The sequence below is a fragment of the Myotis yumanensis genome, unplaced genomic scaffold (genome assembly GCF_028538775.1).
Source record: "Myotis yumanensis isolate MYYU_CA2020_CCGP unplaced genomic scaffold, mMyoYum1.0.hap1 SCAF_2, whole genome shotgun sequence".
Lineage (NCBI taxonomy): Eukaryota > Metazoa > Chordata > Mammalia > Chiroptera > Vespertilionidae > Myotis > Myotis yumanensis.
In genome coordinates, this window is record NW_027223753.1 from 210838430 (window position 1) to 210853980 (window position 15551).

The following is a 15551-nucleotide window of genomic DNA, read 5'->3' on the forward strand; positions in this document are numbered from 1 at the left end:
AGGGGTCGCGACCCACAGGTTGAGAACCGCTGTTTTAGCAACAGCCATCGCCATCGGTGGTATTTCCCGTTGAAGCACAATGTGTACACATCTGACAGTTGAGGTTTTGGAGAATGAGGGTCAACAAGCCTGTGGTGGGAACTGTTGACGCCAGAAACAGCAGGGCTGCATCAACAATAGACTAAGTGGATGACGATGAAGGTAAAGGGACAGTAAGTTATGATTAAACTCAACAACAGATACAGTGGCAAACCAGCCCTCTGGACCGAGCAGACACTGATTCCAAAGCACTTGTCCAGCAAAGGTAACAGCAGGGGAGCCGCTGCCCGCATGCTCCTCGCGAGAGCTGGGCAGATCGCCCGCCACACACTGAGAGTCAAGCCTCCCCGATTTAATATTCCCTAACTCGCCAGGCAAGCTGTGTTTTTCTTAGATAAAGTGACACACATGGAAGTCGCCCAAGGGAAAAGATTATCCTTGGCCAATGGGTAGGACTGGCTATTTGGAATTTCCCCAGAGAGAGCGGCCTCTTTCACGCCGCTCTGCCTGCCCAAGACGTAATCGCTGTCGGCTAAGGTGGCAGGGTGGCACTTGGCGCTCCCGGACCGGTGACCTTGACCTCACCTGGGAACCTGTTAAAGCTGCACAGTCAGGCCTCCCTCTCCCCATCTGCATCAGGATCTCCGATGGTTACCAGGCTCCCCAGGTGATCCTAAGCCTGTCACAGTTCACAGGTTTGAGAGCAGACTGTGGAATTCGCAGAATGTGTTAACAAAACAAAAGGCAAGAGGCGTGGCTTTGAGCCCTAGTCCGGTCTCTCCGCTCCAGGGCTGGACTTGCCTGACTGACTTCCAGAAGCACTGATGTGTACCTCTGGGTGCACCAGGTCTCCCCACACCGCTCCCTCCCCAGCCCGGTGTCCTCCTGAATAAACTGAGGGGGTCGGAGGGTCTGTTTAAATGTGTCCTCTCACCCTCCCCTCCACCTCTCCGCCTTCCTCCAACGAAAGCTCCCTGTAGGAATTGGGGGTGTGGGTGGGCGTGTAGCCCTGTCCACCCAACTTGTGGCTTACGCTCCGACCCACAATGGCACGTCAGTTCGTTTTGACTAGAGAACATTGGTTTCCTTTTCCAAAGTCTTTTGTTTTTTAAATATGTTTTATTGATTTCAGAGAGGCAGAAACATCAGTGATGAGAGAGAATCATTGATCGGCTGCCTCCTCCTGAGAAAAAAGCTCCTAGGTTTATTGAATTTCTAGTCCTGGCGGCGGGGGGGGGGGGGGGGTGGTGGGCGGGGAGGAGGGGGGGTGAAGAAAAGGGGTGCCTTGGCGGGGCCAGACCAAATGATTTCGAGGGTCTTTTACGGCCCGTGGGCAGACGTTCCCCGCCCCTGCTTCGCATCATGGCTTTCTGCTCTAGCATAACGTTTAGTGCTATGGAACAATGAAGACCTCCCAGAATATGCATTTTAAAGTCACATTTTTAAGTGCATGAGGAATTATTTCTCGATATGCGATATGATACAGGTAATGGATCGAGTCTGAGAGCGTGACTTCAAAAGCCTCCGCAGTGAATTGTGCGCGTGTTTCCTTTTCTCAGAGACGAAGAAAGTGCTGTGCATCTCCGTGGCCCTGGTGGCCGTGCTCGCCGGGGCAGTGGCGGCCGCTCTCCTGCTCTGGAAGTTCAGTAAGTGGGGAGCAGCCCCTGATGCCGGAGAGGGCATGATTGAGGCCAGGCACTGGGTGCTTGGCTGATGTTGGGGCTGGGCACTGGGTGCTGGGGCTGGTGTTGGGACTAGTGTTGGTGCTGGGTGCTTGGGTTGGCACTGGGTGCATGGCTGGGGCTGGTGGTGGAGCTGGTATTGGTGCTGGGGGCTGGGGCTGGCCCTAGGTGCTGGGGGCTGGCGCTGGGAGCTGGGGCCGGCCCTAGGTGCTGGGTGCTGGGGCTGGTGTTGGTGTTGGGTGCTGGGGTTGGCACTGGGTGCATGGCTGGGCTAGTGCTGAGGCTGGTATTGGTGCTGGGTGCTGGGGACTGGCACTGGGTGTTCGGCTGACACTGGGTGCTGAGCATTCGTGGCCCTGCTCACTGGGCCGGAGCTCCCTCCCTCAGCCCTTCCTGAGTTTCCCTCTTATATAGCGAGCCACTTCTCTTTGCTTCCGTTTAGCCGTGATGGTGCACGAATAACCACTCTTGGAAGCAGGCAGCCTCCTTGCCTGGGTTGCGTGCTTCCTCCTAATCTGAGGGTGGTCACAGCCCGTGCCGTTTCCGAGGTGTTGACATTCCACGTTTACCCAGTGGTTTGGGGCACTAGGTGCCGCCTGGCACTCTGAGCGCAGGCTCCCCGCCTTGGGGCCCCACCTGGTGGCCTGTGACATGGTGGTGGCTGCAGGCCAGCCTGCCTCCTCCTGCCGCCAGGCCTTTCCCAGCAGCCGAGGGCCCATGGGAGTCGCCTGTGGGGCAGAGAGGGCGTGGAGCCTGCCCGAGTCCAAGGCCGGGAGCCATTCCTCTGGCCCTGAGAGGAGCGTGACTAGGGGCTCTGCGTTGCTGGCCTACAGCCCGGTTTCCTTTTCTTTTTTTAAGGATTTAAAAAATAATTTTAAAAAAATTTTATCCATTGATTTGAGAGAGAAAAAGTAATATCAGTTTGTTGTTCCACTCATTGATGCCTTCACTGGCTGCTTCCTGTATGTGCCCTGACTGGGGATCGAACCTGCAGCCTTGGCTTATCGGGACGACTCTCACCTACTGAGCTATCCGGCCTGGGCTGCAGCCCCGTTTTCTGTGCTATGTTGCAGCTGGGACACAGCCCCTCCTTAAATGAAGGGGGACGGGTGCTTCCCCTTTGTTGCGGGGGGTGGATGACACGCTGTGGTGGGCGAGGGGCAGCATCCTTGGTTCCTGAGCCTGACGGGTGTCTCCCTCCCATCTCTCTGCAAGCGGAGAACAGGTGCACGGTGTCGGGGATGGAGTGTGGCTCCTCGGGGACCTGTGTCAGTGCCTCTCTCTGGTGTGACGGGATCCTGCACTGTCCCAGCGGGGAGGACGAGAACCAGTGCGGTGAGTGGGAAGCTGCACGTGGCCAGGGGCTGGGCGCCGGGGTCCACCGTGTCCCAGGTCCACCGTGGCCAGGGCATGATGGTGCAGGCCATGTCCATTACATCATGAGTCCCTACCTGGAGCCTTGGGTTAACCCCGATTTTCAGATGAGGAGACAGGCTCAGAGCCGGTGTGCTCCTCACTCTGCATCACACAGTGGTTGGGGGGACATGACAGGGCCACTCCCCATGACAGGACATGCCACTCCCATCTGCCACGGATGTCTCACACGGCAGTAACAACGAGCAGCCGTGTACAATGTGAAGTTGAGCGCACACTGAGTTTTTGTCGCTGTGAGAGGGCGAATGGGGTTTGGGTACCGGAGTGGGGCTCACGTCACTGGTGCCCAACACTGAGTAAAAGGCTGGTCCTCTGAGCTGACGTCACTGGTCCCCAACCCCGAGTAAAAGCCTGGTCCTCCGAGCTGACGTCACTGGTCCCCAACCCCGAGTAAAAGGCTGGTCCTCTGAGCTGGGAACGCTTTGTGCAGTGCACGCCAGGAGGGAAAGACTGCACATCATGGTCACCCTCCTGCCCCTGTGGCCCCCTCAGCAAGCTTCCCTTCCTGCTCGTCCTCGCTTCCATGTAGACACACAACTATGTACACATACACACATGCCTGGGCCCCGGGCTGGCCTCAGCCGCCGAATGTCACCTGTGTCTGCAGGCGAAGGCCTTTTCTCTGCCGGGAGCTCCCGGTCGGCAAGTGGCTCACGCACGCTTCAGGCTTGGGCCAGAGTGCCTGCCTCTGTGTTAGCGATGGTGTTTGTCACCGTTTCTTACGGAAAGTGGGGCGTTTGTGAGCTGAGTGGAGGGTGGTGAAGATTCCGGGTAGAATGGCTTTTGGTATTTCTCATGTGCATGTGTGAGACAGACTCATTTTACCTGGACAGTCTCTTCCTCGCTCTCCTTTAACATGTGAGTTGTATGTACTTAAATACCTGCGGAGTTAATACATTCAAGTGGATCAGAATTCAGGAAGTCCCAAAGGAGAGATGTCATCCCCCCGACTCTGCTCACACACACACTCATACACCAACTCACACACCACACACACTGTCATATATGCACACCACTATACAAACATACATGCATACACACACACTCTCACAAAGACACACCACATATACACACTCTCATGTGCACACATATCAAATACACACGCACATGCACACACTCTCATGTAGACGCACCATGTATGTACACATACACACATGCCTGTGTACCAGCCGATCATGGTGTTTTTCAGGTGCAACTAATATGAGTTTCTTGCTTCTCCTTCAGGAGAGATTTTGCATAAACAAGCACATATTGTTTGCATGTTAAGGCCATTTCCCTGTGGCTGCCATCCAGCCGGCACGCAGCCTGGAATCGGGACTCGAGTCCCTGCGTGTGGCCGCGCCCTCCGTCCCAGTCTCCTCCTGGGGACAGTTGGTTCTGCCACCACTTGTCACACACATGGACCAAGCACGTGAGCACATTGAGGACCGTTTCCTGCTGGGTCGGAGGGTTGTGCGTGTATAATTTCTAGGTCCCCCTCAATGTGGTTGTGCTATTATCTAGTTTTCATATCAGTTATTCACATAAAACAAGTAGATGGAGGTGACGTGCGTGGTCTGTACTCGAGCAGGACACGCATGCGATGCGCTTTGAATCCGTCCTCCCCGGGGGAGGAGGGAATTTTCCTCAGGACGCACGGCTCTGGACACGGAGACCACCCGCCGCTCATGGAGAACGAGCAGCGTGTGGCGCTTTCTTTCCACGTTGGCTCACTTCCCACGTCTACTGCTGTGCTTTCTGTGAGCATTACACTATCGGAGGGGAACGGGAGAGCCATGGAGGTGCCGCAGCCACCATGCTGGCTGCACGCCTGAGAGCGGCTAAGCGGGCAGGCGAAGTGTTCTCACCACCACAGGAAGCAGGTTAATCAGGCCGAGGCGCTGGAGACGCTCATCAGCTTGGTTGTGGCCATTATTTCACATGCACATGTACGTCGGAACAACATAAATATACACACTTGTACACCTTAAATATACACACTCCTTATTTGTCCGTGCTACCTCAGTAAAGCTGAGACAGGTCACCATCCTGAAAAAGCACACACTGTCTGCGACCGGCTGGGCGGGCTCTCTGGTGCGCCCCGTCCTCTCCGAGTTAGCCCTTGAACGCAGATGGTTGGAAGGGAAAACAAATCCCCAATATCACCCACAAGTCAAGACGGACTGTCTCACTCACTTTCAACCACGTCAGTGTCAGTTTCACTTTAATTTTGGAAGTAGTTTAATCCTGGTTACCTTCTGAACACTGGTAGACTTTATTTTTTGGAGCAGTGTTAAGTGTACAGAAATCGTGCAGGGAGTACAGGGTCCCATCCCCCTCAGAGTTGTCCCGGTCTGTAACGTCCTGTGTTAGGGTGGTACATGCATTACAATTGATGATGCCCATACGTTCTTATTAACTGCAGTCCTGAGATCACAGTCAGGTTTGCTCTCGATACTGTGGACAAGTGTGTAATGTATTTACATTTGGACAGTGGACAAGTGTGTAATGTATTTACATTTGGACAGTGGACAAGTGTGTAATGTATTTACATTTGGACAGTGGACAAGTGTGTAATGTATTTACATTTGGGCATTGGGTTTGGACAAATGTATAACGACGTGTCTCCATTTTTGAAGTGTCGTACCCAGTAATTTCACTGCCCTAAACATCCTCTCTGCCCCACCTGCTCATCCCTCCCCCAGCGCCAGGCAACCCTGGGTCTTTTCACTGTCTCCATGGCTTTGCCTTTTCCAGAACGTCCTATAGTTGGGATCATACATTATTCGGTCTTTTCAGATCGGCTTCTGTCCCTGAGTAACACGCATTGAGATGGCCTCCGTGTCTTTTCATGGCTCGATAGCTCATTTCTTTTTAGCTCTGAATCATCTCCCATTGTCTGGGTGCAGTACAGTTGGCTTATCCACTCGCCTAACACGTGGCACCTGGAACCACTCATCATGGAAACATTGGGAAATAATCAGACCAAGGCTGGAATTTCACGGAGGAATAATGTCAGTCAGCGTGTCCAGCGAGTCAGGGGCACAGATGGGAGGCGAGAGTGAGGCCTGAGAATAGTGGATCCCTCACTTTACACTTTGGGCTCACAGACACCCCCCCCCAGAACACACACCCCCAGAACACATCCCCCCAGAACACACCCCCCAGAACACATCCCCCAGAACACACCCCCCAGAACACATCCCCCCAGAACACACCCCCCAGAACACATCCCCCCAGAACACACCCCCCAGAACACATCCCCCAGAACACACCCCCCAGAACACATCCCCCAGAACACACCCCCCAGAACACATCCCCCCAGAACACACCCCCCAGAACACATCCCCCCAGGACACAGAGTGCGGTTTTACATGGCATCGCCACCCAACTTCTCTCCACACAAGATGTTCTCGGAATTCTTTTTTTGTTTGTTTTTCAAATATATTTCTTTGTTGATTTCAGAGAGGAAGGGAGAGGGAGAGAGAGAGAGAAACATCAATGATGAGAGAGAATCACCGATGGGCTGCCTCCTGCACCACCCTCTCCCACTCCCCCCAGTTGAACCCGGACCCTTCAGTCCGCAGGCCGACACTCTATCCATGAAGCCAAATTGGCGAGGGCTGTTCTCAGAATTCTGAGTTGTGCTCCCTTCTAGGGAGAGAGAGAAAAGAATGGAACTGGGAGTGGCTCACACTGTGTTTATAAAGTTTTGTCTCTGTAAACAAAAGAGCTGCGGTTTTGGCAAAACGTGGATGAATTTAGGGGCAGAGCCTTACACCAGGAACTGGGCACATCCCTGGGTGCTCTGCCCAGGCCCAGGGTTTGGGCCAGAGATGGTCACGTGCTGCTCAAAGTGATGATTGAAAGAGCAACTCTCAAAACAGTGGTTCTCAACCTTCTGGCCCTTTAAATACAGTTCCTCATGTTGTGGTGACGCCCAACCATAAAATTATTTTCGTTGCTACTTCATAACTGTAACGTTGCTACTGTTATGAATCGTCATGTAAATATCTGATAGCAGGATGGTCTTAGGTGAACCCTGTGAAAGGGTCTTTCGACCGCCAAAGGGGTCGCGACCCACAGGTTGAGAACCACTGTCTCAAAAGTAGTTGAATTGTAATCTAATTCACAGACCATAGCCTTCACCCTTTAAAGCGTACCATCCAGTGGTTTCACGTGTTCAGAGATGCACAGCCATCCATCGCTGCATTGATCATAGGGTGTTTCTGTCACTTCAGAAGCAAGCCTCACCCCTTACACCTCCCCCACCCCCCAAGCCCTCGGCAGCCTCTAATCTCCCTCCGGGCCTTGCTGATTTCCCCTGGACGTTTCCTAGACATGGATCCAGACGGTGTGTGGCCTGGTGTCTGGCTTCTGTCAGTCAGCGGTGACAGGGCTCATGCTGTCCGTGTGTCCGTGCGTCCTTCCTTTGGGGCCGAGGACCCTCTATGGTGCCTCCATCTGCTGACGGACACTTGGGTTGTCCCCCCTCTGCTGTTGGGAACAGTGCCCCCAGGGAACGTCTGTGCACAAGGTTTTGTCTGAGTCCCTGTTCTCAGTTCTGTTGGGTAAAGAGCACTTCTTAGCAGGGAAAGGAGATGGCGGATCCCTCGTGTGTGGTCGGCGCCTGGGGGAGAGGGACCTGCCGCCTCGAGTCTCCGAGTCCCGGGGCGGGTGGGGCCCACGCGCAACTGGGACGATTGTCTGAGACTCACGGGCCTCTCTCCTCTGCAGTGCGTCTCTACGGACCCAACTTCATCCTGCAGGTGTACTCGTCCCAGAGGAAGTCCTGGCACCCCGTGTGCCGAGACGACTGGAGCGAGAGCTACGGGAGGGCAGCGTGCCAGGACATGGGCTACAGGTGAGGCCGGGGCCCCTGGCCTCGAGGCTGGAGCTGGGCACCATGGTGACAGAGACAGGCAGAAACTTCAGAAAGACCAGTGGTTCTCGCTGCCCCTCCCTGGGCGTGCCAGCCCACGAACACCACCTATCGAACACCACCTGCCTTGTCTCCTTCCCAGGGCTGCTTTGGGAAGCCAGCAGGTGGCACTGCTGCCCCCACAGCACCGCTGCTCCCCCCCCCCCATCCCTCCCCATCCCCCCCGCCCCCCATCTGTCTCTGGCCACCCAGCCCTGCCTTGACGTCCATCCACTCCTGGTTACTCAGGACCACCCTGAGCTGAGGTCACCAGGGCCCAGGATGTTGACAGAGGGCTACCCTGGTGGGGGGCTGGGGTTGGGGCGCATGGGGAGGGCTGGATGGTGAAGGTCAGCAGGAACAGAGCCCAGAGCCCATGACCTTCACGGCATGCAATGTGGGAGCACTGATCATCAGACATATACAAGAGAATTCCTTCCTGCACACGGCCACAGGGAGGAGGGAGAGGAGAGGGGGTGTCCCCGTCCAGAGCGTCCCAGCCAGGGCCCCCAGAGCACCCCTGGGAAACGCAGGGCAGCCCCCTGCCCTCACGAGGCAAGGCCGTGTGATTTGGTTACCACCGCCCCTTGCTTGGGGTGTCCCTGTGTGGCTTCTATGCAATTATAGGGTGTTCGCTATGTGCCAGGTTTCAAAATGAACCACCACTTGATAGAAACATTGGCAGCTTAGCTAATGAAATACCTGAATGCCACCCCCACTACAGGGTGGAAGGGTGTAGCGAAGCCCCCGTCACGGCCCGGGGCCTGAACTTATTTCTAACTGCGGCATTTTAACATCCGCCAGTTTTGTTAGGCCGCATGTACGTACACACCCCCCTTCTCGTTTCCTTGGCCTAACCCAGTGGTCGGCAAACTGCAGCTCTTTGGCCCCTTGAGTGTGGCTCTTCCACAAAATACCGTCTTCTGCGCATGGGCCACGAAGTTTCAATCACGCTGTACATATGCGCCCGCACGTGGTATTTTGTGGAAGAGCCACACTCAAGGGGCAAAGAGCTGCATGTGGCTTGCGAGCCGCAGTTTGCCGACCACTGGCCTAACCCAAACTAGATTAGCATCACCTCTGGTGGGAGACTTGGCCCGACCCTCAGGGTTGTCGGGTCCAAAGATGCTTATAACAGTCCCTTGTCCGTGTTTGTGATGCTGTTTTCCAACGTGCTAAGGCGTCTCTTCATCTCAATTTCATGCAAGGGAAGTATTAGCACAGGATTATAATCGCTTGCGACTTAGCCATCATTTTGAAGGCGATGTTCTGTCTTTTTCAGGAATAGTTTTTATTCCAGCCAAGGAATAGTGGATGACAGCGGGGCCACCAGCTTCCTGAAGCTGAACATCAGTGCCGGCAACACCGATCTCTATAAAAAGCTCTACCACAGGTATTTGGCGGTTGCCGCTCCCCTTTGAAACATTTATCATGTGAGCAACAGCAGGGACGTCACGGGGCAACGCCGGCCCGAGGCTGACTTTTCTGAGCTGCGGTTTCGGGTTGGGCTGATTCTCATTGCCAGGAGCATGGGCTCTGGGCAGGACCACTTGCCCCGAGCAGCTCTGGGTTCGTTCCGGAGAAGGTTTCTGTGCCATCTCGTTGTGCCCTGTGCCCTCTGCGCTATTAGATGACATTGCAAAACGGAGAGTCCACACTCGTTTCTTCACTCTCTGGATATTAGAGCTGACCCTACTGAGCGCATCAGGGGAGGTCTCTAGAAACGAAGAGAGCACCTTGGGTCCCTGCAGGGTGACCACCTCTGCTTGCCTGGCACTTGGCTGGTATGAGCACTGACGTCCTGCTTCCAGGATCCCCCGCCGCCCCAGGCAGCAGGGTGGTTGGTCCCCAGCCCCAAGCCCAGGGTCACGGGGTGCCCTGGGAGGGCCAGGAGGCAGCAGCTCAGTTCAGCCATCATTTCCTGTACCTCCAGGCTGACTTGCAGTCCTGGGTGGGTCACAGTGTGCCCTGTGGGTGCTAATGAACCCAAACGCCAGGTCACGTGATCCCCAGGTCACATGATTGACGGCTTAGCTGGTTAGGAAGGTGGGGAGGGGTGGGCTGAGCTACACGGTTTGTTTTGCGTGTATTTAAGGTGTTGACAGTCTCCCTGGTCTGGTCATTGTCTGAAGGCTCTTTAATGTGAGACACAGTGTCCTTTGTGCACGAGCCTCCCCCGGCTGCCAGGTCCCGGTCCCTCCTCCCAGGTGTTAGCCAGCCGCCACCTCCCGCAGGCCAGGTGCTGCTGTAGGGAAGGATGGATTAATCACGCCGTCCCTCCTTCCCGCGAGTGGGAGGCCGGAAGCAAGTTTGCATTCCTGGTGGCCGCTGGCTGAGGTGTCTGGGGGGCCCACTTCCTCTCGAGCCTGCTGTCCCTGGGAAGGTGACAGGGTTCGCCCAGGAGGCGGGCTGTGCCCGGCCAGGTGTGCCCATCAAAACAGCGGGGCTGCGGTCTGCCCGCCAGGGAAGCCAAACACAGCTGCCTGGGCCCTTTGTACCTGCTGAGTGCTGCCTTGTCCCCCTGGGTGACCGCGGATGGGGCTGAGCAGGGGCGGAAGCTGCCACCTCGCCTCTGTGAGCCTTGGGAGCTCAGGAGGGCCATGGCCTAGGAGGGGAGAGAGAAGGCATTGGCCTGGCTCGCGGTGTCTCTACGTGGCAGGGGTGGGGAGACATCCCTTTTGCTCTCAGAAGCTGCCCTTTGTTATTGTGGACGATAACAGACCCCAGGAGCTCACTAAACCCCATGCATACTAAACCCCAGGAGCTCAGGGGCAGCCTGCGTGGCGGCCTTGCGAACTCAGACTGGAAGTAACCACATAGGATGGTCGGGAATGAAAACTTCCTAACCACAAGTGAGCCATGGCGGTAGTCACGTCCTAGGCCGGTATTCTTCTTTAGCAAAGGTCAGTCTTTGCCTTCACTGAGCCTGTCTGTTGTCTTTTTTTGCATCTACACTAACATAATTGATAACATACCTTTGGAATAGCAACATAATTTCCTCCCCTTCCCCCCTCAAAGCACAATCAGAGTGGAAACCATGATCCCCTCATTGTTGTTATCATGCTAATTGCTAATTGTTAACTATCCTTACCCACCTCTGTAGAAGAAGTATGCATCTATCATTTCACTTTTTATCCAATCCTAGAGGTTTCCTTGCTTTGCTTTTTCCTGCCTCCCTAATCTATCACCAATGGATTTCATGTAACCCGCTGATATCTCCTCCTTTGGTTGTAATATATAAAATAAGCCAAATCCATTACTATTTTTCTTCCAGACAATTGTCGCCAGTTTGGCTCAAATGAACTCATAAAAAATTTGTACAGGTTTGGGCATTCCTTACGTTGTCTCTCTTACATCTGAGCTGCTGGTGGGGCCCATCAGAGTGGCCGCAGCGAGCCCGGAGGCTGATGACTGCACAGCCGGGTTCCCTTGGAGAATCAACCTCACGGTTCTTAGAAAACACCTTTTCGTGGGAATGTGCTTCTCGGCGTTGCCAGTGCTCCTCAGCCAGGACCGCCGGGACACGCCGTGGTCCTTGGAACGTGGGCCGTGTGGGCAGGAAGGTGTTGCAAACAGCTTATACAGGATTTGGGCTTGTGGTGGGTCATTTGGGGGAAGATTCAAAGAAGCAGGGATTTGCTCTGGATTGGATGCTGGCAGGAGTCGAGGGTGATTCTTGGCTTGGCATCTCAGCACTTTTTTCCTAGCAGGTGGGCGGCATGAAGCCCGGCTACCCCAGGGTTGGCATGGAAGCTGTCGTCACTCACAGTAGAGGGTCCCTGATTGGGACCAGGCCTGTGGTGTGTCTGCTCAGGCAGGACTGTGCGGTGGGCTTGCGTGTGTGCTGTCCTTCACGAGCAGTGGGCTGGCCCGGTGTTGGTCTCTGTAGTTGTTTGTGTGTAGTGGACCGTGGCCAGCTGTGAATGCCCGGATGTTGAGGCCACTTCTCTCCTCCTCAGCATATTAGGAGGAACATTCGATATACACCAGGCTGCATCAGCAAACCTCGAATGTTTGCCTCCCAAAGCAGTAACTCTTTTTTGTTGTTCTGCTCCCGGACAAATAATTGCTTGAATTGTTTTCTGTGTGACAAATGTGAAGAAGCAGCCATAGGAAACCAAAGTTTACAAATGGCTCCCTTGAAAAAGTAGAGGCTGATTTAAAATCCCAGAATAAACATCATGGCTGATGCTGTTGCATGCTTACCCTCAAAGCCATCCTATGAGTTGGTGCTGTCATTAGCCCATTCTGCAGATGGGGAAACTGAGGTACAGAGGTTAAGTAACTGGCACGTTGGGGTTTGACCCACTCTCGGTGTCCGCTCTTCACCACTGTTCTCTAACTGGATTTACTTTCCTGATTCAAGCCTTCAGTCACGAACCCCTCTACGTCTGGGGAGGCAGGGGAGTGAGAACGTTGGAAAACACTCTTAAGTATTTTGAGAGTCAAATGGCTCATCCATTGTGACCACAGAGGTCAAAAGTGCAGATGAGAAATCACCTTGCCCACTCAGTATGCTCATCTATCTGTCTTTCTTCTTTTGTAGTGATGTCTGTTCTTCAAAAACAGTGGTTTCTTTACGCTGTATAGGTAAGTGAGCCTGGGTGTTCCTGTTTGGTCCTGTATTTTCGGACATAGATCCCCTGTGTCTGGGAAGGTGGAGAGAGAAGGGGGCTCCTTTTGAGCCACTCCGTGGTGGAGCTGAAAGCCTGTGGCTGCCCTGCTGTGTTTGCATTACTTCTGCTTGCAAACCTCTTAGCAGCAGGGAAGGCTCTGCCCTGCGCTCCCCTCGGGGACTCCCGTCCTGTTCCTTTACGGGCTCTCGGTCCTGAAGCTCAGCTTCTCTGATCGAAGGGGCGAGGCTAGCAGATGCTCCCAGTGGTCCTGGCAGTTGCTTCCCAGCCCCTGGGCTCAAGCGTCTTCAGATACCAAGGGAGCAAGTTGCCCACTCCCCCTCCGGCCCCGCCAGCACCAGGTGGGCAGGTGACCAGCACACAGGCGGATCCCTCCTTCACTTTGTTCCATGATCTTGAGCCTCTGAGCGTTCAATCCCTCCAGTACTCAGGAGATCCAGGGCCTTTGTCACCCAGGACCCACGCTGGGTGTCTGGAATCACAGTGGCAGTCAAAGAGGTGCTTGGAGGGAGTGGGGGATCTCAGGGTGACTGGCATGTCCCTCACCCCTCCAACCTAAAAGAGACCAGGCCATGTTCTCCGAAAGTCAGACCCCAAACAACCTGGAATGAGAGGTGGGAATAGTTGTCCACCAGCCTGGCGGGGCCTGGGGGACGGGCGCACGCTGCACGGGTGGGTATCGGGGTGCAGGGTGGCCCGGGTCCTGCTCACTGGCCTGCTCTGTTGTGCTTGTCGCTTCCAGAGTGCGGGGTCAACTCGAAGATGGGCCGCCAGAGTCGGATCGTGGGCGGATCGAGTGCTGCCCCGGGGGACTGGCCCTGGCAGGTCAGCCTGCACGTCCAGGGCGTCCACGTCTGTGGCGGCTCCATTATCACCCCCGAGTGGATCGTGACGGCCGCCCACTGCGTGGAAGAGTATGTTCACGGGGAAGCGGGCTCCTGGGTTGGGAGGTGGCTCTGTGGCCCCGTGACCTTGAGCGACGGGTTTTGACCTCTTCAAGCTCCAGTTTCCTTGTGTATCAGTGGGGCTGTCATGGCGCCCCCTTGGTCCCTGGGAGGGTCAGATGAGCCACTGCACGTGATGCCTTGGCCACGCCCATCCCTCAGCAAGCGTGCATCGGGCGTCCACTGAAGGCAGGATTCTGGGAGCAAGGACGCAGGGTTGGGCTGGGGGGTCACTGCCTTTCCTGCCCTCGTGGGAGCTCTGGTCTCTGGATGACTGTCCTGGGAGAAGTCACACTCAGACACCCTAGGGGATCGCACACGGCCTTGCTGGAAGGTTCCCTGTGGCCTCAGTTAGGCTTCCTTGGCCACAGCGCTGCCCACACAGATGGTTGGGAGGAGCAAGGGGGAGGCATAATTTATAACGTTAGCTTTTGTGGAAGATAGTGCCCCCCTTCCCCCCCTTTTTTTTCTTAAACATAGAGGTTTTTTTTAATATATTTGTATTGATTTCAGAGAGAAAAGGGAGAGGGAGAGAGAGAAACATCAATGATGAGAGAGAACCATTGATCAGCTGCCTCCTGCACACCCCCTACTGGGGATTGAGCCCACAACCTGGACATGTGTTCCTGCCTGGAATCGAACCTGGGACCCTTCAGTCCGCAGGCCAACACTCTATCCACTAAGCCACACTGGCTAGGGCTTCAACATAGAGTTTTTTGCTCACATATTGGTTTTGGAGGAAAACTCACTCATCAGAGCTGTTTTCTGGTTTAGCGTGAGGCTGGGCCTGGCCCAGCTGTGTGGCCTCGGGTGGGGCAGTCAAGGTATCTTCACATGACAGGTGTGTGGGCTGCTGCCAGGGCTGTGGTGGCAGCGGAAGGAAGCCATGTTTATCACCCAGGCTGGTCCCGCCTTCCCTCCACCAGATGCTCTTAACGGGAAACACCTAGATAAAGGTGAAGGCTAGAGACCTAGAGGCTATTCGCCACTACACATTCATAAAGCACCTACTGAGTGTCAGGAAATCCCTAGCATATCAAGGTAGGTAAGACCCGGTCCTGCCAGAAACGAAGTTTAAAACCTCAGGTAGGCAGTAGGTTCAAGAAACAGTGTTCTCGGATTGCGAGGGTCCGTGGGCTGCTGCCGGGGCCCACGGGGCACAGGGCTCAGCCAGGAGGCAGAGCAGGGGCTAGAAGGTGGGAAGGTGTGCAGGTGAGGCCGGGCCAAGCCGGGGACTGGGGAGGCCCGACTCCTGCCGGCCAGTCTCGCTGGCTTTGGTGGTCCTGTCACCCCCAGGGGCGCTGGGCTCCAGCGTCTGACTTCTGCTCATCCAATGAGTGTTTCGCGTTTGCGGCTCTGAGATGCTGAGCGGCGTCCGCCTTTGCCCCCCAGGCCTCTGAACAATCCCCGGTACTGGATGGCCTTTGCAGGAATCTTGAGACAATCCGCCATGTTCTACGGAAACGCGTACCGAGTGGGCAAGGTGATTTCTCATCCGCACTATGATTCCAAGACCAAGAACAATGACATCGCTCTTATGAAGCTGCAGACGCCGCTGACTTTTAACGGTACACACCTCTGTCCGCGGGGCTCGGGCGCGTGGGCCGTGCTGGCCACAGCTGAGGGAGAGGCTGGCTGGAAATAGAACCTGGGCTGTGATCCCTGGGAGGCGGGGGTGGCGGGCGGAGGGGTGGCTGACAGGAATGTGCTCAGCAGAAGCCAGATCACCTGGAAACGTGCCCGTGTGTGTGGAGGGAAGCAGTGACCACCACACTTTCCTCCACGTAGGGGGGCAGTTTAACCACCACGGGAGAGTGTGGCACGTTGGCGTCGGGGGCCGGCAGGCTCTTTGGGGGGCGTCTGTGCACTGTGGGGCCCCTGCCCCTAGATGCCGGGAGCTGCCTCGGTTGTGCAGGCA

The 15551-nt window shown here is 55.3% G+C and overlaps 1 protein-coding gene across 3 annotated transcripts in view; it reads left to right on the top strand.

The window, feature by feature from the left end:
- TMPRSS2 (transmembrane serine protease 2) overlaps positions 1-15551 on the top strand; it is a 31250-nt gene that overhangs the window by 11719 nt on the left and 3980 nt on the right. For all 3 annotated transcript variants that reach the window (XM_070407162.1, XM_070407161.1, XM_070407163.1), the window contains exons 4-10: positions 1599-1685; positions 2937-3056; positions 7872-7998; positions 9338-9448; positions 12602-12645; positions 13432-13603; positions 15026-15201. In XM_070407162.1, coding sequence (XP_070263263.1) covers positions 1599-1685; positions 2937-3056; positions 7872-7998; positions 9338-9448; positions 12602-12645; positions 13432-13603; positions 15026-15201 — 837 coding nt within the window. The remainder of the gene's footprint in view (positions 1-1598; positions 1686-2936; positions 3057-7871; positions 7999-9337; positions 9449-12601; positions 12646-13431; positions 13604-15025; positions 15202-15551) is intronic.